General features: G+C 23.8%; 2 protein-coding genes across 3 annotated transcripts; one reads left to right on the forward strand and one right to left on the reverse strand.

The window, feature by feature from the left end:
- Positions 1-427: 427 nt before the first annotated feature.
- On the reverse strand, positions 428-2,770 carry LOC122497568 (zonadhesin-like). The gene has a single exon (XM_043604770.1). It carries the CDS (start codon positions 2,768-2,770, stop codon positions 428-430), a length of 2,343 nt encoding a protein of 780 aa, XP_043460705.1.
- Positions 2,771-3,384: 614 nt separating this feature from the next.
- On the forward strand, positions 3,385-20,072 carry LOC122497570 (cationic amino acid transporter 4). Of its 2 annotated transcripts, none has more exons than XM_043604774.1 (9): positions 3,385-3,487; positions 3,836-3,987; positions 6,903-7,151; positions 7,360-7,695; positions 7,788-8,034; positions 10,993-11,392; positions 14,241-14,469; positions 14,863-15,024; positions 19,474-20,072. In XM_043604774.1, the coding sequence occupies exons 2-9, from the start codon at positions 3,846-3,848 to the stop codon at positions 19,653-19,655; spliced, it is 1,947 nt and encodes a 648-aa protein (XP_043460709.1). In that variant the 5' UTR covers positions 3,385-3,487; positions 3,836-3,845; the 3' UTR covers positions 19,656-20,072. The 2 variants fall into 2 exon arrangements, with proteins under 2 accessions (XP_043460709.1, XP_043460707.1); XM_043604772.1 differs by having other exon boundaries at positions 14,238-14,469; positions 19,474-20,071.
- The last annotated feature ends 4,418 nt before the right edge of the window (positions 20,073-24,490 follow it).

Raw genomic sequence — 24,490 nt, forward strand, 5'->3', positions numbered from 1 at the left:
TTTAAAGTTAGTACTGTTGTTAACTAAAATCTATTCTAATAAGTTAATAAGTATTAGTAACTATTTGAAAAAAAGTTATTTTAGAATTTAATTATTTAAAATAATTGTAATTATTCACCGAAATAATAAAAAATAAAGAAATTGTTTTAAAATTAATTTTTATACCTTTAAACTTTTAAACAATTTTGTAAATCAATGATCAATATGCAAAAAAAGTTATATCCCAAGAAAGGTACCTAAGAAGCAAAAAATTGTAGGTTATGTTTATAACTTTTGGAATAAAAATTTTAAAAAAAATTTTAATCTTTAGGTACCTTTCTGTTAGTTTCCTGAAATTTCGTCTCTAAAGATAGTGAATCGTACAACTTATTTGCTGTACTTCAATATAAATGTTTAATTAAAAAAACTATTTTTCTCTTAATTAAATTTATTTTAAAATATTATTAACGTAATTTCGATTATCTTGTGACAATAAATAAGGCGGAGGTAGTGAATTTAAAGGAATCGGTTGTAAATTCATAATCATTTTTTTCAAATTATTCAAATCCAATTTCTGTAAAAACTCCACAATTCGCGGATATTGTTTAATGTATTTTTCCCCATTCAATGATCTAGTAATTGCATCAGTAACATTTAATTTACATGATTCAAACGTCGATTTACAATTTACTGGAAAAAGACCCAAAATTGCTAAAAAATTCTTTCTTCGACAAACATCATCGCATTCTGCATCAAATTGTGGTCGTATGGTTGTGACAATTCCAAAAAATGGACTCGCAACTTTATCGCCATCATGACTTCCTATTGGTTTAAAATAATCTTCATCTGAAATTGATTTATCATCAAAGTTTCCAAATTTTCCAGATTCATTAGTTTTCGAATGATGGGAATTTTCATCTAAGTCTGGATTAGCAATGAAAGGATCATAATCATCTAATGAACGTGAGCCATTCTCTTCGCAACTCTCACTCGACACAAATGTTTCTGGATTACTGATATCGACATAATTTGCAGTTGTATTATATTCAGGATCGACTGATACAAATTGTTCGTCAATTTCCTGTGTCACTTCTTCGCAACTTATTTCCAATTGTTCTGGTTTCTCCTGATGTGGTTTTTCTGAAAATTTAGGTGATTTTATTTTGTTACGAGCTATTAGTGGATGATGGATAAATTGGTGCTTGAAAAGATTCATCAAATAGTTATATTTCGAAATTAATAACGCTATTATCAGGGAGATTTCATGAGGGGGTTTTGGTACATCCTCACCTTGGCTTTCGCTGGAAATTGGTTTAGCAGGGGATTGAGATGGTTTCTCTGGAGGTTCAACTGGTTTTTCGGGTATTACCGATGGTTCGTGTTCGGAATCAGTAGGAGATGACTTATCATCCTGTTCTTCGCAACTTTCGGTTGAAATCGGCTTTTCCGGTTGTACAACAGGTGGGCGAATTGGTTTTTCTCCACTTTCAGTTGGTTGTAATGGTTCTTCTTCGGATTTATCGCCTTGTTCCTCACAACTTTCACTAGAAACGATAACTCCTGGATGTTGAATTGGTGGTCTAGTTGGTTTTTCGCCACTTTCGGGTCGATGAAGCGGTTCTTCTTCAGATATATCGCCTTGTTCTTCGCAACTTTCGCTAGAAATGGTAATTCCAGGTTGCTGGATTGGTGGACGCGATATTTCGGCACTTCCACTAGAAATCGGGTGTCCAACAGGCGGTCTAGTCGGTTTTTCTCCACTTTCAGGTGGTTGTAATGGTTCTTCTTCAGTTTTATCGCCTTGTTCTTCGCAACTTTCACTAGAAACGACAAGTCCTGGATGTTGAATTGGAGGTCGAGTTGGTTTTTCGCCACTTTCACCCGAAATCGGCTTTTCCGGTTGTCCACCAGGCGGTCGAGTCGGTTTCTCTCCACTCTCGCCTTGTTCCTCACAACTTTCACTGGATCCAACAAGTCCTGGATGTTCAATCGGTGGCCGAGTTGGTTTCTCAACACTTTCACTCGAAATCGGTTTTTCTTCACTTCCGGGTTCGTGAACCAATTCTTCTTCAGTCTTATCGCCTTGTTCTTCGCAACTCTCACTTGAAATCGGTTTTATAGGCGGTCCAGTTGGTTTTGCAGTTGTAGGTTTTACAGTTGTTGATACTACAGGTGGTCGACTTGGTTTTGCTGTTGTAGGTTTTACAGTTGTTGATACTGCAGGCGGTCGAGTTGGTTTTTCAGTGGTTGTTGGTTCGGGTCTCTCAGTACTCGTAGTAGAATAATCCGGTTTTCCGATTTCTTCAGAACTGACACCACCAGAAGAAAACTCCGATTCAGATGAATCTGATTCTTCAGTATCCGAAACTTCACTATCGCTCGAACTTTCTTCAATATCTAAAGACGATTCATCACTTTCATCCGTGAAACTTATTTCTTCCGGACTCTCCTCTGAATCACTAGATGTATCATTAGGACAAGGCTTTGATCCAACCGGATGGATCGGCATTTCTAAACTATCCTCGAAACTATAAATCGGTGATGTTTCTTCTTGTTCTTCAGGTGGTTTTTCTGAACTTTCCTCGATAATTGGTGGTGGTTTCGTTGTTCCCTCCTCATGTAATTCTTGACTGTCATTATGGTGACGATATGGAATAAAGATCATTCTGTCGAGACCATTAATCACCAATGTTCCTCCAGCACGTTTCTTGGGATTTTTTTCTTCGTTCATTGCCTCCTCGATTATGGCATTTCTCTTAAAAATATGTGCACTTGGAATATTTTGATTCATTTTTGAATTTATTAACGGAAAACTAGTTAGTACTTGGGATAGATGACTTACAGTTAGCATTGTAATAATAATTTTGTCAATTTTCATCATCTTGAAGAACAATATTGTACAACAGTATGGCAATTGGAATTCTTTCTCTTCTGATTATTGCAATCGATTTTAATGCCTTTTGTAACAATTGCAAATTGATGATTACGTTGAGTGGTTCGATTAAATATTACCTGTTGATGCATTTTCTTTTCTGTGTCAAAAAAAATACTTTGCAGCATTTTTCATTTTATTCCTATAAATCCGCAGTTCTAAATTTTGAGAAAAATACATAAAATTTTGTTTTTTATAGGTATCTAATTATCAAAATGGAAAGTTATTTTTCATTTTTAGAAATAAAACTGTTGGAATATTTTTATTTACTAAAACTGAATTTTTCACCACTAATTATGTTAAAAATTATTTATTTATTATTTATTACAAATTTTAAATTTACTTTATATTTTAAATTCAACATCGAATTTAAAAATTTAGAACAAAAAAAAATTGATATTTCTAATTCAATTGATGACGTAAAAAGCTTTTCTTAAACCTCAATCGATTGAAATTAAAGCTTGCGCAGTGAAAGCAAAGCCACGCGACGTCGCACTATTTATTCGTTCAAGTCTGTAAAGGATAGTGATTTTCATTCATTATTTTTCTATAGAAAATTAGGTTATTGGAAATAAAGTAAGTAGATCAGTGTAACAATTATTATACTATTCATCATATTATAGAAGACAAACATCAGATTAATTCAACAAACAATAAATCATCTTGTATCATTTCATAATTTCATTAACAACAATTTCATTTCATATTTTCTCCAAAATTCGTCAATTTCATATTAATTAATTTACTAACACCCACTCACAGATGATTTTAACTATTGTCATTCATTTTCAACATTTACAACTTCAATTTTTGACATTCATAAAAGAAAAAAATTCCACCACATGTGAATTTCAAAAAAATCAAGATGGAAGTAATACAGAAAGTTTAAAATAGGAGAAAAATAAAAAATATCTTTAATTACAGAATTAAAAAAATGCCGTCAGTTCGAAGAATGATACTCGGACATGTGATAACGGATGTATGTGGGAAAATGAACAGAAGAAAAAATTTACAGGGAGACATAATGGAGACACCATTAAAAAGATGTCTCTCAACTTTTGATATCACGTTACTCGGTAATGTTTTCTATATTTAATTTTTTTTCTTTAGAAATTTTAATTAGTGGAAATAAATCCTAACAGATAATACATTTAATGAATAATATTATTAATTAAACACTTTGATTTTATTATTAATAGTACTAATTAAATGCTTTAATTATTAGTGCTATTAATTAAATACTTTATTTATTAGTGCTATTAATAAAGTACTTTAATCATTAATGTTAATAATTAATAACATATGTTCCTACAAACAGAGAAAAATTTTATTTGAACCAACTAAAGTGCATTTCAGTTTTATCTGAACCAAATAAAATTTATTTGAAACAACTAAAAAGTTTTGTAATTTTTGAGTTTTTTATCTAAATTTTTTTATCTATAAATAAATATTCACTTAAAATATTTTTCGAAATTCAGTTTTCACCCAGAGAAAATTTTTATTTCAACCAAATATAATTTATTTGGTTATAAAGTTATATTTGTCTTAAAACCAACTAGGTTATTTATTTGTTTTAGTAAAAATTTTATTCAACATAAATAAAACCTTTATGCTAACCAAATAAAATTTATTTTAAACCAGGATTGTCACAGGTCAGGGAAGTTAGAGAATTCAAGGAAAAGTCAGGGAGAGTAGAATTGGTTAGGGAAATCAGGAAAAAGTTAGGGATTTTTATTAAAAGTACTGGGAAAAATTAAATTTTTAGAATTCATAAGAAAATTCTGAATTTTTGTGTCTTTTTTGTGTGTCTTATAAACAATGAAATTACCAAGAATTAGATACAAATTATTTAATGAATAATTTTATTCAACTATTTCAAGACTAATTGAATTTTTAAAAAATTGCGTTTACAATTTTCATAAATAGATGAACTTCAAAAGGTTTTAATTTAAAACTTTTTCTTTTTAATTTTAATTTTTAATGAATTGAATTAGAAATATTTTTAAGAACTAATATTTCTGAAAAAATTTAATTCAAATTCTGTTGAAATTAGTTGAATTTTCTAACATATATTTAATTATTATTAAAAATAATTGATTTAGGAAAGAATTTTCTAACAATTATTCAAAAGAATTGATTTAGAGAAGTATTTTAGTTAAAAACTCTAAAAAATAATTAAATTTTGAAAAGGTTTTAAATTAAAATCTTTGAAAATACATCTTTAATACCTTTAAATAACAATTCTGTAGAACTATAATTTTCTTGAAAAATTCTTTTGAAATTAGTTGAATTTATTATTTTTTATGGAAAATTTTTGAATAATTGAAATATCATAAAATTAAATTGAAAAGGAGTGAATTTCAAAATAAATTTGGGTATGAACTTTCTTTATTCTTTGAATAATTAAATTCTCAAAGAACTTTGTCAAAAGTAATTTAAAATAATTGATTTAAAGAAGACTTTTAGTTAAAAATTCCAAAAAATTGAATTTTGGAGAAGTTACAAATGATTGCAATATTTCAATTATTTTCAAACCTAATAAAATTCTTCGCAAAAATTAAATTCTGTTAACATTTTTTTAAAATTTTCTTCTAAATTTCAATTATTTTTATAAATATAATAAAATTTTTCTCCAAAATTCAATTATTTTCCAAAATTTTAATAAAATTCTTAGCAAAATTTCAATTATTTTCAATAATTTTTCTGAATTCAATGATTTCCAATATCTACTACTTTAATAAAATTTTCCAAAAGAATTCAACTATTTAAAAAAAATTTAATAAAATGCTACACAATCATTTAATTATTTTCTAAAATAATAAAAATTCCACAGAAACTAAAATATTTTCATAAGTAATAAAATACTTTTTATGAATTTTTGAAAATAATTGAAATTTTCATAAATAATAAAACTCATCGAAGAATTTCAATTATTTATTTATTTTTAGTACAATTTTAATCAAGTTTCTCAAAAAATGGAAAAAATCTTTAAAATTTTATTAAAATTCGTCAAAATTTCAATTTTTTTAAAATACCTAATAAAATCTCCAAAAATTAATTATATTCAAAAATTTTAATAAAACTCTTGGTAAAATTTTAAATATTTTCTCGAAAAAAAATGCAATTAAACTTTATCAAAAAAATTAATTTTACAGAATTGTTAGTTAAAAATATGAAAAATCCAAATTATCAAAGATTTTAATTTGAAACTTTTTCAAAATTCAATTATTATCTAAAATCTACAAGAATTCAATTATTTAAGTACAAAAGTAAATAATTTATTGAATAATTGAATATTTCTTAAAATTGAATTCTCATAAAGAATTTTATCAACAAATTTTAAATAATAATTTTTAAGAATAATGATATTTCTCGAGAAATTCAATTATTTAAAAAAGAATTGGAATACATTTAAAACAAAAAATTATTAAAAATTTTTTTTATTAAATTCTTTGCAATAATTCAATTATTTTAATAAATAATAAAAGTCATCGCAGAATTTCAATTATTTTTAATACAATTTTAATTGAATTTCTCGAAAAATGTAATTACAACTATTCTTAAAAATTTTATTAAAATTCCTCGACATAATTCGATTATTCAAAAATTTGTTGATAAAATTTTTTAATGAATTTTTAGAAATAATTTAATTTTGAAAAGGTTTTAAAATAAAATCTTTAAAAATTTGAATTTTTCATACTTTTAAATAACAATTCTTTAGAAATAATTTTTTTTGATAAAGTTTAGTTGAATTTTTCAAAAAAAATTATTTGTCTCCTTTTTTCCAAACTGTTGGAGGAAAAAAAAATGTTTCATTTATTTGAACGTCTAAAACTCTTTTAAAATAATTACTTTCATTATTAATTATAATTAATATTAACACAGGAATAAAATTAAATCAAGTAATTAAGTAATTTAATTATCAACGCTCTTAATTAAATTAATGAATCTAATAAACATTACTAGCGTGAAATTAATCTTTATGTAACAGGTGTGGGTCACATGATTGGTGCTGGAATTTACGTTTTAACTGGAACAGTCGCACACGATATAGCAGGGCCTGGTGTAATTGTTAGTTTTATAATTGCTGGATTTGTTTCATTATTAGCAGCACTTTGTTATGCAGAATTCGGAGCCAAAGTCCCTAGGGCCGGAAGTGCCTATATTTACACGTATGTAACTATTGGCGAATTCTGGGCATTCGTCATTGGATGGAATATTATTTTGGAGCACATGATAGGTATATGTAATTTATAACAAAAAATAATAAGAATCCTAAAACTATTAATTTAATAATAAATAATAATAGAAATAGCAGTGATAGTAATGATAATAATAATAATAATAATAATAATATTGCTAATAACAGAAAATATAATTGAATTGTTAGAAAATTCCAGATAATGAAGATAATAAAAAAAAATAATTGAATCATTAAAAAATTCCAGGTGCAGCGTCTGTCGCAAGGGCATGGAGCGGTTACGTGGATTCATTATCAGGAGGGGCGATAAGTAATTTTACGTATCGATTGATTGGAGATAGTATGAAGGGTAATCCATTGGGTCATGTACCAGATCCACTGGCGGCATTTTTATGCATTATTTATTCTCTACTTTTGGGAGTTGGGGTGAAATGTTCAGCAACTGTCAATTCATTTTTGACTCTCATTAATCTTGCTGTCATGGGACTGGTGATTGGTCTTGGTATTTATCATGCAGACTTAAGCAATTGGAGTTCGGAAAATCATGGTTTTTTGCCCTACGGTTTTCACGGCGTTCTTGCCGGTAAATATTTCTTTTTAACTTCTGAAAAAAGAATTAAATTTCTAACAAATTTCCTTTTTTGGGAAAAATTAATTTTTCTTCCTAATTATCAGGTGCTGCAACGTGTTTCTATGCATTCGTTGGATTTGATTCAATTGCAACGTCCGGCGAGGAAGTTCGAGATCCATGTCGTAGTATACCAATAGCAACTGCCATTTCAATGGGAATTGTAACCATTGGCTATGTTTTGGTCAGTGGAGCTCTAACACTAACGGTTCCGTATTGGGAAATAAATCCGACGGCAGCATTACCGGAAGCTTTTGCTTCAAAGGGGATTTTTTGGGCGAAATATGTTATCAGGTGGGAAATTAATCTTTCAATCGTAAATATTCCGAACAAAAATAGAAACTAATCTTTCTCTACTTTGCCTTTTTATTCAGTCATTCACAGACTTCACACTCGATAATTAATTTTAAAAAAAGTCGCAAAAAGTAGCATTCAAACTAAAAAAAAAGTAGTAAAAAAGTAGCTATCGAAAAATTAAACTAGACGACCAAAAAAACTCGTTTTAGACACTTCACAAAACTGACTAAAATTCCATTCTATATTTTATTTTTCTGACTTTTTCCTAATTTTCATTAAAAATATTTACTTCTTTCTTATTCTGCTAATAAATTGAATTCCTGCAACGAATTTTATTATTCACGAAAGAATTTCAATATATTTATAAAAATAATTTAATTCTTGAGAAGAATTTTATTAAATTTTTTAAATAATTAATTTTCTTCGTCTAATTTTATGCAAATTCTAATTTAAATAATTGAATTCCTGAGAAATTTTTATTATTCATGAAAAGAATTGAATTCTTACGAAGATTCTTACAAAAAAATTTTTTTAAATAATTGAATTCTGTTTTGAAATTTTATGAAAATAGTAGATCTAATAGTAGAAGTTTTTAAAAATAATTAAATTTTACACAGAATTCCATTTAAATTTTTGACAATAATATTGAATGTCTGTGTGGTCTTTTATTAAATTTTTTTGAAAATAATTGAATTCCTAAGAAGCATTTTATTATTTATTATTTATCGACATAATTGAATTCTTTCAAAGAATTATTTATGTAAATAATTGAATTTTGGGAAGAATTCTATTAAAATCTAAAAGAATAATTGAATTATTTCAAAAAAATTTAATAAAAATTGTATTTAAAATAACTGATTTCTTTCGAACAATTTTATTAAAATATTTGAAAATAATTGAATTTCTATATAAAAAATTCCAATATTTTTGTAAATAATTGAATTCTTCAAAAGAATTTTAAGAAATCATATTTTTAAATCATTTATTTTTTCAAAGAATTTTAATAAAATTATCAAGAATAATTACATTTTTCGAGAAATTCAATTAAAATTGTATTAAAAATAATTGAAATCCTGCGACGAATTTTATTATTTATGAAAATAATTGATTAGTTGCTAAGAATTTTATTAAAATTTTCGAAAATAATTAAATTCCTAAGAAGAATTTTATTATTTATGAAAATAATTGAATTATCGACAAAAATTTTATTAAAACGTTTAAAGTTTAAAAAGAATTGAATTTCTGTGCAAAATTTTGTTATTTTTGTAAATAATTGAATTATTTAAAAGAATTTTAAGAAATCATATTTTTAAATCATTTATTTTTTCAAAGAATTTTAATAAAATTATAAAGAATAATTGCATTTTTCGAGAAATTCAATTAAAATTGTATTCAAAATAATTGAAATCCTGCGACGAATTTTATTATTTATGAAAATAATTGATTAGTTGCTAAGAATTTTATTAAAATTTTCGAAAATAATTGAATTCCTAAGAAGAATTTTATTATTTATGAAAATAATTGAATTATCGACAAAAATTTTATTAAAACGTTTAAAGTTTAAAAAGAATTGAATTTCTGTGCAAAATGTTGTTATTTTTGAAAATAATTGAATTCTTCTTAAGAATTTTATAAATATTGTTTTAACCATCGGAGAATACACCTCTTTTTTAGATCAGTTTTCAATGCTCAACCAATTGTGAACTGTTCATCTGATCAACCTAAGCATTTTTTTAAAATATAGTTCAAAATCAGTAAAATAAACCAAGTTGAAGTCCACAACGTTGACCAACGAAAAAAAATTGTTCACTTAATAAATTAATTAAAAATAACGCAGCAATATTAACACAAAAATATTTAGAAAAGAAAGACTAATGTTTATATTTTGATAATAATTATTTTACAATTAAATATTAAAATAAAAATAATACTTGAATGCATTAAATAAATTTTTTTCATTGATATAACGTTGTGGACTTCAACTTCGTTAAAATAATTATGTATACTTCAAAATCCTTATAAAAAATATTAAACAATAGATAAGAAGCTTTTCGTAAAAAATTTCGAGTCAGAATGACCCCATGTGTTCTCCAAAGGTTAAATAATTAATTTTTTCGAAATATTAAAAATATTATGAAAATTTTATTTTAAATAATTGAACTCTTGTGGAAAATTTTATTTGTGAAAATAATTGAATTTTTCTATTAATTAATTAAAAATAGTATTAAAAATAATTGAAATTCTTCGATGAGTTTTATTATTTATGAAAATAATTGAATTATTGTGAAGAATTGTATAAAAATTTTGTTAAATAATTGATTTTTCGACATTTTTTTGAAAATGCTATTCTAAATTAATTGAATTCCCGTGGTAATTTTATTATTTATGAAAATAATTGAATTTTATCAATTTTTTTAAAATAAAAATTGAATTCCTTTGCGAAAATTTATGAAAATACTAGATATTGAAAATAATTTAATTTCGAATATTTTTTGAAAATAATTGAATCTTTTTAAAGAAATTTGATGGAAATTCTCAGAAAAAAAAGAAATAGTAGATTTAGGGGCTGAAGTCTAAAAAAAATACCCAAATAGTATCATAACGTAGAAAAAGTAGTAAATAGTAGATTTTAGTAGATGAGTGCGAAGCCTGCATTCAATTTATCCTTTTAGTCTTTTTCTTAATTTTCTTTTTCGAAGGGAAAAAATATTAAAATACAGACCTCGGATCGACTATAAGGTAAAAAAATTCGTTTTAATGGGTTTAAAGGACGAAAAAATCATTTACTTTATTCGAGTGTATTTTCGAAGAATTTCAATTAAAATAAAGAGTCACACTATCCGAGGCCTAAAAATAAAATAAAATTTCCTAGAGACAAAAAATAACTCGCAAAAAATAAAAAAAAGAAATGAAAAGTTAAAGATTTGATATTCCTATTACGTCTGTTTATTACAGTGTGGGTGCTCTGTGTGGAATGACGACAACACTATTTGGATCACTTTTCTCACTACCTCGAACTCTATATTCAATGGCGAGTGATGGTCTACTTTTTGGCTTTTTAGGACGAGTGAATTCCCGCACTCAGGTGCCTGTTGTAAATTTGGCAATCAGTGGCGTAATCAGTGCCCTACTTGCTCTGTTCTTTGACCTACAACATTTAGTCGAATTTATGTCAATTGGTACCTTTTTGGCCTACACAATTGTCTCTGCCAGTATTATAGTTCTAAGATATCGACCAGAGAAAGTCTTATCACCAATTTCTACAACTAGCACATCAAGTACCCTCACGTCACCGCCTACGGAAGGTGCTGATTCCAGCAGTGATGGTCGTAGCATGACTTCTGCCGAATCGGAGGTATAAGATTTTAAATAATTTACATTTTCATTTTCGCAAAATTAATCATCAAAGTTGCCACAAATATTTAATGATTTCCATAGACAGAATTTTCTACTTTTTACCTAAACTTACAGAATATCCCGCTTTAGTCTAAAAAAGATTATCATACACAATACAGTGCTAATAATAATAATAATAATAATAATAATAATACAGATAGTCAAGTTAATATCTTTAGCTGTAAACTTAATTAAAACTTACACTGTCTATAAAAAATTGGGCAAATTCTACAAAGAATTTTTTATTTTACAAAATGCATTAATTAACATTTTCCCCCTCTAAGATACTAAAATTTATTCTTTAAATCTGAACTGGTAGTTTTCCACTAATAAAATTGTGCGGATTCATTTATCAGTTGAATTAGTAATAGTCGTGACTAATTTTAAGTATAGTTTTCTACTAATTGCTAATTCATTATTAAATCGTATTTTCTACTATTTCCGTGGAGATTCCATGAAAATTCTGCAAGTTTTTTTCATAAACACGGAGAAACTAAGAACTTTTTTAAAATTTGCTTCCGATCAAATCTAATATCAAATTAGTTCTTTTTTCATTAATTTGGAGCTTTTTCCGAAACATGGAAGTACTCAGAACTTTTTTAGAATTTAATTTCGATTCAGAAAAAATTTGTGACTTGAAAGACGACGCTTGTTTTAATAATTTTAATTCAAAATTTGGAAAATAATTGAATTAAACAAAGAATTTTTTCAATTTTTTAATTAAATTTTTGCAAAGAATTTTATTAAAATTTTTGAAAATAATTGAATTGTGGAGAACAATTTAATTATTTATAAAAATAATTGAAATTTGGAGGAGACTTTAAAAAAAAATTTTAAACATAATTGAATTTCTGCAAAGAATTATATTACTTTTGAAAATAATTGAATTGATTTTTAGAATTTTATGAAAATTTATGAAAATAATTGAATTCTTGTGAAGAATTTTTTTTTAAACTAATATTCAAAAAAATTTAGTAAATCTGAAGAATTTTGCTATTTATGGAAATAATTGAATTCTTGAGAAGAATTTTTTTAGTTTCTAAAAATAATTGAATTCTTTCGACGGTTTTTGAATATAATTTTTAAAAATTCTGCTATGAGTTTTACTATTTATGAAAATAATTGAATATATTGCGAAGAAATTTAAATTATTTTTAATATAATGTAAAGAAATTTCAATTATTTATTTATAAAAATTCAATTCAATTATTTATTAATTATTAAATTAAAATACTTTAAAAATTCAATTTGTTGAATAGTTTTTTAAACGTAATTTTACGTACAATTTAAATAACTAAACTAGCCAGTAATGTGATAATTTTCTCCAAAAATTATTCTAGTTTTTAAATTCAATCTAAGAAATTTTAAAAATTCTCATGATTATTTTCAGAGGTAAATTATTTGTTTCCTAGTGATAATTTAAACATCTGTTACCTATTCAAAAACTGATGAAATTTTTAACAAATAACATATTATCTTTTTAAGTTAAGTTCAAGAACATTAAAATATTTCAATTATTTTAAGTAACAATGAAAATTTAAAAATTTTTGTAATCTAAACATAAATACAATTCTTTTATTTTAGGAAAATTTTTTGATATTGTATTTATTCCTTTAATTTACTTACTTAATGAATTGATAATAAAATAGATTTAATGATGATAATTTAAAAAAATTGTCAAAATAAGAAAAATATCAATACAAACTTCATTAAAGAATTAAACAATATTTACCAGAAAAATAAATTTAAAAAATGTTTAAGAATAAAAAATTGGAGTATGGCTTATAAATTTGGATTTACTGTTTATTTTTAAATTTTATTGTGAAAATACGTCATTTGTCTTAAAAAGTTAGCTACTTATTAGTGTCGTATCAAGCAAAAGGACAAAAAATAAAAAATTTGCATTTTTTTTATTTTTTAATCAAATCTGGCTAATATTTTAAGTCGAACTAATACCTACAAGAAACTAAATAATTCAAAATAAATTATATATTGTCTAAAATTCAATTATTATTGTCGAAAATAGAAAAAAATTCAAGGTATTTTTTTAAATTACTTTTTCCGGAATTTTTGATAAAATTCCCTGGCTTCCCTGACCTGTGGTAACTCTGATAACAAAAATTTTTTAAGAAAAATAGAACATTTCAAAATTTTTAAAGACTTAAAGTTGGTTAAAAAAATCATTGGCGGCATTTCAACATAAACAGTTATAAAATATGCTTTGTGATAAAAAGAAAATTACGCGCAAAGTATGCAGCGATTTTCAAAATTTTTTTTGTAACTTTAACTATTGTTACGAACAGAAAAAAAATAGAATCAATATAATGACAAAATCTACTTGCCATTCGTTGTTTACCTCGATGAAAGCATCACTTTTTTGGGGAAGTTCAAATTTTTCTTCCATTTCTCCAATATCTGAATGATCTGAATTAGTCTGAAACATTAGAAAAGAATACGATTATGAATTACAAAAATTAAGAAAGAAAACAATTTTTTTTTACTTTCATTATAATTTTTATCTTTATCATTATTATTTTTACTTTACAGTGAAATTTTCAAAAAATATCATTTTAAATGTATAGCTAAATTTAAACTAAAATTATCTAAATCAGGGTTGCCACAAAAATTTGATTTTGTTCAACTCATTTATGGAAGCCGCCTGATCAATTTTACTTTCGCTGACTTTCTCCTGAATTCCCTGATTTTCCTGACCTATAGCAACCCTATAAATAAAATTATAATTTTTAAATTTAATATTAAAATGAAAGCTAATAAATTAATAAATATCTTTCTCATTGAATTAGCAGTTATTAAATTATTGCGAAGACACTGGAAAGTTGAAATTCCGATATGCATGGTTGGCAAAATTCATTGGCTATTGTGATCCCGGAACTGTTGTATCAATGTCTATAACATTTTATGCAATTGGATGCATAGCTCTATGCACTTTGCTAATTCTCATAGTTCAAAGTTTATCATGGCCAACGTGGTCGGACTACATAATGATCGTTAACTTAATCCTCTTTCTTTCCGGATGTAAGTTTTTACTTTATGGATTTTTTATAAACACATTTTATAAGAATATATTTTCTAAAAAAAAAATTAAGCTGAAACAGGTACCCACTTAGTTTTGTTATTTTGTAAATTAAATTTTAAAGTTAACTATTTTTTATAAAGCTGCAACTTGAACCTAGTTGTCAGCACCTATTTAATTTTTCAAAATTTTATGATGGCTTTGAGCAAAAATAAATATCAAAATTTGAAAAATTAAGTGCGTGCTGATAACTTGGTGCAAGTTACAGCTTCATAAAAAATATTTAATGTTAAAATTTAATTTCCAAAATTAAGTGGGTGCTAGTTTCAGCTTCATATAAAAATATATCTAATTTTAAATGAGTATTTCAACTGAAATTATGCATTAATTTACAGGTCTGTTTTTGATACACGCACATAAGCAAACACCCAGTACAGGAAGCTTCCGTGTACCTTTGGTACCACTTGTGCCAGCGATGAGTATGTTCTTTAATATTGGCCTCATGTTTCATTTATCACTTTTAACGTGGTTACGGTTTCTCATCTGGATGCTAGTAGGCAAGTTGTATTTTATATTTTAATTTTCATTTAATTATTTACCAAATAAAGTTTTTTCCATATACGGCTTTTCTAAGGATGTCAGCTTGAGACACAAAGCGTATCAAAATTGTTGCCTTACAATGTTTTCAAACTTCGCACTCGATAATTAATTTTAAAAAAGTAGTAAAAAGTAGCTTTCAAACTAAAAAAATTAATAAAAAAGTAGCTATCGAAAAATTAAACTAGACGACCAAAAAATCTTGTTTTAGACACTTCACAAAACCGACAAACATTCCATTCTATATTTTATTTTCCAGACTTTTTCCTAACTTTCATTAAAAATGTTTATTTAATTCTTATCCTGATAATAAATTGAATTCCTGCAACTGATTTTATTATTTAGGAAAGAATTTAAATATTTAAAAAATAATTTAATTCTTGCAAAGAATTTTATAAAAATTTTTGAATAATTGATTTCCTTCGAATAATTTTATACAAATTCTAATTTAAATAATTGAATTCCTGAGAAATTTTTATTATTCAGGAAAATAATTGAATTCTTATGCAGATTTAAAAAAAAAATTAAATAATAGAATTCTGTTTGGAAATTTTATGAAAATAGTAGATATTAAAGATCATTTAATTGCGAAATTTTTTTTTTAAATAATTAAATTTTACAAAGAATTCTATTAAAATTGTTGACAATAGTTGAATGTCTGTGTGGCATTTTATTATTTATGATTATAATTGAATTCTTGAGAATGATTTTATTAAAATTTTTCTTAATAATTGAATTTCCAAGAAGAAATTTATTACTTTTAAAAATAATTGAATTCTCGTAATGAATGTTGTTTTTTATGAAAATATTTGAATTTTGTAAAGAATTTTATTAAAATGCCTCAAAATAAATGAATTTTCGGGAATAATTTTGTTATTTACGACATAATTAAATTTTTTCGAAAAATTATTTATGTAAATAATTGAATTCTTGGGAAGAATTCTATTAAAATCTAAAAGAATAATAATTGAATTATTTAAAAAAAATGTAATTAAAATTGTATTTAAAATAATTGATTTCTTTCGAAAAATTTTATTAAACTATTCAAAAATAATTGAATTCCTGTGAAAAATTCTAATATTTTTGTAAATAATTGAATTCTTCCAAAGAATTTAAAAAAAAAACATTTTTTTAAATAATTGATTTTTTCGAGGAATTGAAATTAAATTTTTAAGAATAATTGCATTTTTTGAGCAATTCCTCTAAAATTGTAGTAAAAATAATTGAAATCCTGTGATGAATTTTATTATTTATAAAAATAATTGAATAGTTGCAAAGAATTTTATTAAAATTTTCAAAATAATTGAATTCCTGAGAAGAATTTCATTATTTATGAAAATAACTGAATTATTGCAAAAAATGTTATTAAAATGTTTAAAAAGAATTGAATTTCTGTGAAAAATTTTGTTATTTTTGATAATAATTGAATTTTTTATAAACATTGTTTTAAATCATTAATTTCTTCGAAATACAGTCAACTCTATCAATAGTGCCGCAAAATTGCACAGCGTTTACGACTTTTCTTGGAACTGTAGTACCCCCACTGTTTGTATATTTCTCTCTTAGGAAAAACTCGAAATTCAGAAGCCGTGCTAGAGTCGCTAAAGTGGGGGTAGAGCTCGAGCGAGAAAGAGGAGAAGTGGCACTATTGATAGCGGCACTATTGGTAGAGTTGGCTGTATAATAAATAATTATGAAAATTTTTTTGTAAATAATTGAATGTTTAAAGAAGAATTCTTAGAATTTTATCAAAAATTTTTTTAAAAAATTAAATTTCCATGAAAAATATTATTAATGAAAGTAATTGAATTATTGTGAAAAAATTTTGTTAAATAATTGATTTTCTCGAAATCGTATTGAAAATGTTATTCTAAGTTAATTGAATTCCTTTGGGAATTTTATTATTTATGAAAATAATTGAATTTTGGATGAATTTTATCAATTTTTTTTAATAATTGAATTCTTTTGAGAAATTTTATGAAAATACTAGATATTGAAAATAACTGAATTTCGAATATTTTTTGAAAATAATTGAATCGTTTTAAAGAATTTGATTATAATTTTTGAGAATAGTTTTTTGATTTCTAGTATTAGCGAAATTAAAGTAGTGGAAATTCTAAAAAAAACAGAAATAGGGTAACTGTACCAATTGTCGAGGGTTTTAGGCAACATGTGACTTTGACATTTTTTTTCTCGGAAGTAAATGCACTTTAAAATTTGATTTTTGTATATTTGGACGAAGGATCTAATAATGTTTAATATTCATATTTATTTTTTTAATATAAACTAAATTGTTAAGCAAAAAATATATTTAAAAGTCAATCGAGCAAAAGCACCATTTGTCGATGGTCTTGTGCTAATTTCTCGAGGGTCTGTTCCAATTGTCGAGGGTATGACATTTTTAAACATATAACCCAATATAACCTAACAATTAACCTGTACAGATATTAGAAAATCGAGTAGATATTTATTTTTTCGATAAAAATATTATAGAACATTACCAGAAAACAAATATATTTATTTAACTATAATTGAATAATTTATAATATCGATATAAAACATTTTTATAGTAGATGATACAGGACAGAAAATTATTTAACTGTTTTTTAAACTTTTATAAATATAAGTTAATTAAATTTAATCAATTTTGTTAATCAGACATTAATTGAAAAAATAAATTAATTTAAGTCACATTAAATTTGTAAGCGAATAAAATAAACTTTTATTACGAACTGTAAATATAATGGTTAATTATAATTAAACTATAGTACAAAATTTTTTAGTTTTAAATAATGCATTTTTTTTATTAATTTTTTTTCCGTCTTCCTCGTTTTTTTGGTTGATTATTTTCTGTTGGTTGTAAATTTTTGGAGCATTTTTTTTCTTTTTCTGTGTACCTATAAATGTTTGGCATTTATGTTTGACGTTTAGTAAATAAACACTTAACCATCGATAAATGGTGCATCAGCGAAAAAAGTGACTACACCAATTTTCGAGTCATTACCTCGAAAAATGGAACTGTCAAAAAAAAGGAACCAAATACCGATGATTTGCTTTTAAAAAATATTAAATATTTGTTTTTAACAAAAAAACATGCATACAAAATTAATTTAGTTCGTGTACAAAATTATAATAATAATTTTGTACACAAAAAGTCATTATAAATACGTTTAATTTGCATTTCTAAAAATCTGTTTTAATCAACCTGAAGTATTAAGAAAATGGAGATTCGTGTAAATTTCACAGCAGTGAATTATAATATTAATTAAATAATTATTTTAGTAGAATCGCTACGAAATTTGTATATATAAATATACAGTTGAAAATACAAAGATTATTTAGAAATTTTTTTTGTTCTTAAATATTATATATTATACTATTTATCTAAAAAAGAAAATTATTATCCTCGACAATTGGAGCACCCTCGGCAATTGGTGCAGTTACCCTCCCGAGTCGAAATTTAGACCCTACTTAGCCTCTGAAAATGTAGGGCTTATTCAGGTTTAGCAGTCGTAAAGTAGGGTCTGATTTCAATACAATTTTTAAAAACTAGACCCTCCTTTGACTCCCAAAATAGGCTGAAATTTGCCAATCTTCCATTTGGAGAAGCAAAGGAGGGTCTACTTCTAAGAAACCTATACCGTACTTTTAAACCTCGTAGACCCTACTTTCATACTCCTAGACCCTACAATTAGAAAAAGAAAAATTTGAAGATTTGCTCAGATTCAATTGAAGCACTAGGGATGAGTAAAAGTGGAATTTTATGTGTTTTATAGCGTCTATATACACGAAGTGTATATAGACGCTATAAAACACATCAGTATTTATGAATTTGGAGTACTTTTTGCATTTGCAGTGTTTCAAGTAATGCATTAAAAAATAATTCAAAATTTTCTTTTAGAATGTAGGGTCTAGGAGTATGAAAGTAGGGTCTACGAGGTTTAAAAGTACGGTATAGGTTTCTTAGAAGTAGACCCTCCTTTGCTTCTCCAAATGGAAGATTGGCAAATTTCCGCCTATTTTGGGAGTCAAAGTAGGGTCTAATTGTATTAGAATTAGACCCTACTTTACTACTCCTAACACTCAATAGACCCTGAAAATTCAGGGTGAAAGTAGGGCTTAAATTTCGACTCGGGCTAGTAGCTTTTAGTGGCTGAAATCTAAAACAATACCCAAATAGTAGCATAACGTAGAAAATTAGTTAATAGTAGGTTTTAGTAAATGAGTGCGAAGCCTGAACGTATCAAAATTGTTAAAATGCAACGTTTTGATGCTATATAATGCTTTGAGATTTGAGAAACTTAGAAAAATTGTGTAATTATACTTATAGAGAAGTATATTTATTTTTTGTTTTAATTATTTAATATTAAATAATGAATAATATTTAATGGAAAATGCTTTCTTTTCAGGAATGTTGATATATTTCTTCTACGGAATTCATTATAGTAAAGAAGCTGGTGGTCCAAATTCATATTCAATTTTAATGGCAAGTTCGGAAGCTGGAAGAGGAGCAAAATGGGGCTCCACCTTACGTGTAGGTCAAAAAAGTGATAAAATGCCTATTTTAGATAACGACGATTTATCCCACTAACAGTTTCAAAAAAGCAGAAAAAGAAAGATAAATTTTCAATTGAATTTCTAATGTCATAAATTGTGTGACCTAACAAAAATATCCAAAAAGAGAGATAATAAGTAGAATTTACAAATATTCAAAAGTATCCTTGAGTATATCAGAAATATATAAATATTCCCCCTAATCTTTCAAATTTAAAAATCACATTTAAATTAAATTCAATAATTACATTTCAAATAAGATTCAAATTAATAATTTTGAAAAAAAAGATTAACATTAATTTTTTAATAAACGAGGGACAAGGAATTTTTTCATTTTTAAGAATTCGATGTTAATGTTGAGCGCACAACCATCAATTTATTTAAATTGAAACACAATTGTTTGAATTTTGATAATTACTAATATATTTTGATAATTATTTTAATATAATTCAGAATTTTATATAATATTAATAAATTAATAATATAATAATTGATTGATATGACTCAATATATCGATTTCAACAAGACTGGTTCCTTATCAAAACTATTAAATTTAATTTGAAAAAAATAAATATTTTATAATAAAAAAAGAATGAAAATTTGCCATCATTATTTTATGAATGGATTTCATAAATTTTAATAGAAATTATAAATTATATAAAAAAGAATATACTGTGAAAAGAAAATAGAAAGTATAAATTTAAAGAATAAAATATCTATCTATATGTGTGCAATATTACAAAATACAGAACAATTTAAAATAACGTTTGTTAATAATAATTATTTTCAATTACAATTCCAAAACTAATTAATTAATTGTTGAATTAATATTCAATATTAATATTGTATATGAATATTTCTTTGCATAATCTAAATAGTTTACGTTACAATTTATGTAAAATATCACACAAATACCTCTGCCAATAATCAGTATTCAAATAATATTTTAATTTCATTCAATAAGTGTAAGAAAATAAAAATTTCAATATATCACCCTCTGTTAAAATCTATAGGGTCCAAATTATTCCATCGGCTATATTAAAAATAATTAAAAAAAAGAGAAAAACGAAAAATTACGTGACGAAAAGTAATTTGTTACAGGCATTGAAAATTATATTAAATAATTGATGGTGCCTTTGAAGAGAATATTTTAGAATATTTGTATATATTGTTATCAAATTTCTTTTCTCATCAACAATTACAATGATTTTATATATTTTATTTTCAGGATTTAAATTATTATAGTTCATTACATAAAATAAATTAAAAGAAAAAAATATATTTAGAAAATTATACATCAAAATTTCTTAGCCAAAGAATTTATTATAATAGGTAATTATAAATTATTATTTTTATAATAAACAATTGATTCATTAAAAATTCCAAATAATTGTCCAATTATTACAAATTATAATTATATATCCGAAAAATCATTTCATTTTAGCGAAACATTATTTTTATTTCGATAAACGAATTTTTATAATCGCACAGCACAAATATTAAATAATTATCATTTTATGTTTTAAAAAGCACAATTAATTTTAGCTTTATATTATAATTTCATATGTATAAAAGGAAAAACGAAATGAAATATATGAAAGTAAATCAAAATTTCCTAACAAGCACAATAAAAGATAAATATGTATTGTAAAAAAATTGGCGCATTCAATATGAGAAAATTCTCTCATTTTTAAACGGATTATTTAAATAAGAAAAATTATTGTATATAAAAATTTGATGTTTATTGATAAAAATAAAATAATATTCATATTTGTAATGTTTTTCTTTCTAGAATATTAATTTCTTCTAAAAAAAAAGAAATTGATAGAAAAGTCTGTAAAAATATAGTATAATCGGAATATATTAAAAATATTGTTAATATATTAATAAATATATTATTAAATATATTAAATATTAAATATATGATTAAAAAAAATAATTAAAATATTAACAAAAAAATAAAACTATAGACGCATAATAATTTATATAGAGCTGCCTTTTTGAAAAATAATTCCAATATAATTTTGTCGAAATTTTTGTCAATTATTTATAATACTTTCGACATTATTTTTCAAGCGTGATATTGTATTTATATAATCGTTCAATATAATTATTTTTGTTGAATGTATATTAAAATATTTATTTCACAAGCGCATTAAAATAATAAGTTTTATGTCAAAAATATATATTTAAAAAACATGTACAGAATCAACAATTATATACGTTTAAATAAAAAAAATATTGCGAAGTTAATGGTATCGTTTTATTTTTAAAATTGTTTACTTTCGCCTTTAATTTTTTTTTTAAATTACATTCAATTTTAATTGAGAAGAGAACCATTTCTATGTAATTAATTATTTATAATACATGTTTTCGTTTAGTTACATTTTTAAAGGCTAATAATAATCGATAATAATATTATAATAAATTATCTTGAAGTTCTGTACTTTCAAATAAATATACGAAATTTATTTATTTTTCTTCAAATTAAATTTTTATTATACAACAATTTTGCGTCACTGTCGAAAAAATTAATTATAAAGTTTCTAAATGTAAAATTTAAATTTCTTATTTTTATTGCAATCAGTAATTTCTGAAAATATGTTTAACAACAAATATTTTATTTTCTTAAGATTTTAAATGTTCAAATGAAAAAAAAAATGTTTTCTCTTTAAATATTTAAAATACATAATTTACTGAATGAAATGGAAAATAATAAATTAAATAAAATTAAACAGTGTTACTTAGAGTAAAAGTTGAATAATGAACGAAGATATTTTTATAACTTCTTTTATTTTGAATTTTACTTACAAATTTTATTTTTTGTTTTTTATAATTTTGCTTAATTTTGTATTTTATAATTAAAAAATAACTCTTAACTAATTAAATAATTAATTAGAATATTTGACGATTTCAGTCCAGTGATTTTTAAAAATATTGGAGCATAAAAAAATATTTCATTCATTTGAACGTTCAAAATTTTAGAAAAATAAATTTTTAGTTAAAATTTTATAATACTTTAAATTTCTTATTTTTATATATTTTTTAAAAATAGTTTAAATTATATATTATTTATGGGTATTTATTACACATTTTTTCTAGATCTAACAATGAATAATAAATTATTATAACTTTAATAATTCTAATATTAGCATCAATATAAATTAATAATAATATTAATTATAATTAATAATAAATAATAAATTTATAGATGGATTTAAAATAGAATTTAATCGTTCAATTTAAAAAGAAATTATAAATTTTTTGTTATGTTTTATACAAATTTGCAGAATCGAACTATAGTTCGATTAAAGCTATAAAAAATTGACGTCAGAAAGATGAATAAAAATTTCGCTTGTAAAATCTTAACTGGAAAAACAATTATAAAATTGAATGAAAATTTATTACAAGTTCAATCATTTTTAGAATTTGTTTTTACATTTTGTGATAACAAAAAATTTTCAAATGCGTATAAAAGGAGATGAAATCACTATAAACTTTTTCTGTTTTCAATTTAAATTAGAATAAAAAAACCTATTTTTTCAATTAAAGAAATAATAATAAATAAGAATAAAATAAAAGCCATAGAAATAAAAATAAAAATAAAATAAAAACTATAAATAGAAATACAAATAATAACAACAACAAAATGAAAATTGAAACAAGTTACATTTTTATAAATTTAATCAACATGTTACTAAAAATTTGTGTTATCATGACTATAGCAAATATAATATTAGCTCGAAATATTGACACTCAAGTTGCAAACGCAACTGTATTATTAAAAAAGGATAATTCTACAAATACAGAAGAAAAGGAAGTTTCGTCTAATGTGAGTATATATACTTTATGCCATTAATTTTAATTTCCCCTTTAAAAAAAAAATTCTATATTCTAAAAAGCACTTGATACATTTTTGACAAATGATTCAAACAAAAAATGAAATTAAAAAAATTTTTTCAACAAAAATGTATTTTTATACGCATAAGAAACGATATTTTAAATTTTAAGATTCAATCGCTCAGCAAATTGAAACATGGCTTCAATCAGGATGGAACATTTAAGTTATTTGTATGTATCGAGTAAAGAAAATACGAAATAAATACAGAAATTATTAAGTAATAAATTAAATTTTCAAAATTCTAAATTTTTTAATAAATTTTCAGATAGAAAGAAATTTTGATGGATTGAAAGCTGCCCTTCTTGTGGGACCAGATTCTATTATGAAAAATGAACATCCAGTAGAATTACGTCACTTAAAAAACAATAGTTTTGAAAATTCGACAAGATTCCAAAGATCAAGTGCTGTGGATCAGGTCAAAATATTAAACTAAATTCATAAAATAATTTTCATAATTTTATAAATTTTTACAGAGATTGATTTAAAATTCAAATAAAGTTTTTAATAAAAAAATAATATTATTAAATAAATTTTAATTAGGTATTATTAACTCTTGAATTAAAATTATTAAATTTAGTTAATAAATTATTTGAGATTGTATATGGAAAATAATAATAAATAAATAAATAAATAATTCTATTAAAAAAAATAAAAGACTAATTTATTTAGAAAAAGAAATTTAACGAATTAATTAAGGTCATTTCTTTGTTTTATTTATAAGGAAAAGTTTATTTAAAAAAAGGAAAAACTTAATTTTTTAAATTTATTATTTAACGTAAATTATAAATAAGTTCATCAATTAGTTTATTTATTTAAAGAAAATTAGTGAAATTTATTTTTTTATTTAATTTATTAAAAGAAATTCTGAAAGCTTATTTTTTACTTTATTTATTAAAATAAATTATTGAAGTTTATTTTTTACTTTATTGTCAAAGAAAATTATTGAAGTTTTTTTCTTTATTTTATTTATT

The sequence above is a fragment of the Leptopilina heterotoma genome, unplaced genomic scaffold (assembly GCF_015476425.1).
Source record: "Leptopilina heterotoma isolate Lh14 unplaced genomic scaffold, ASM1547642v1 Lhet_134, whole genome shotgun sequence".
Lineage (NCBI taxonomy): Eukaryota > Metazoa > Arthropoda > Insecta > Hymenoptera > Figitidae > Leptopilina > Leptopilina heterotoma.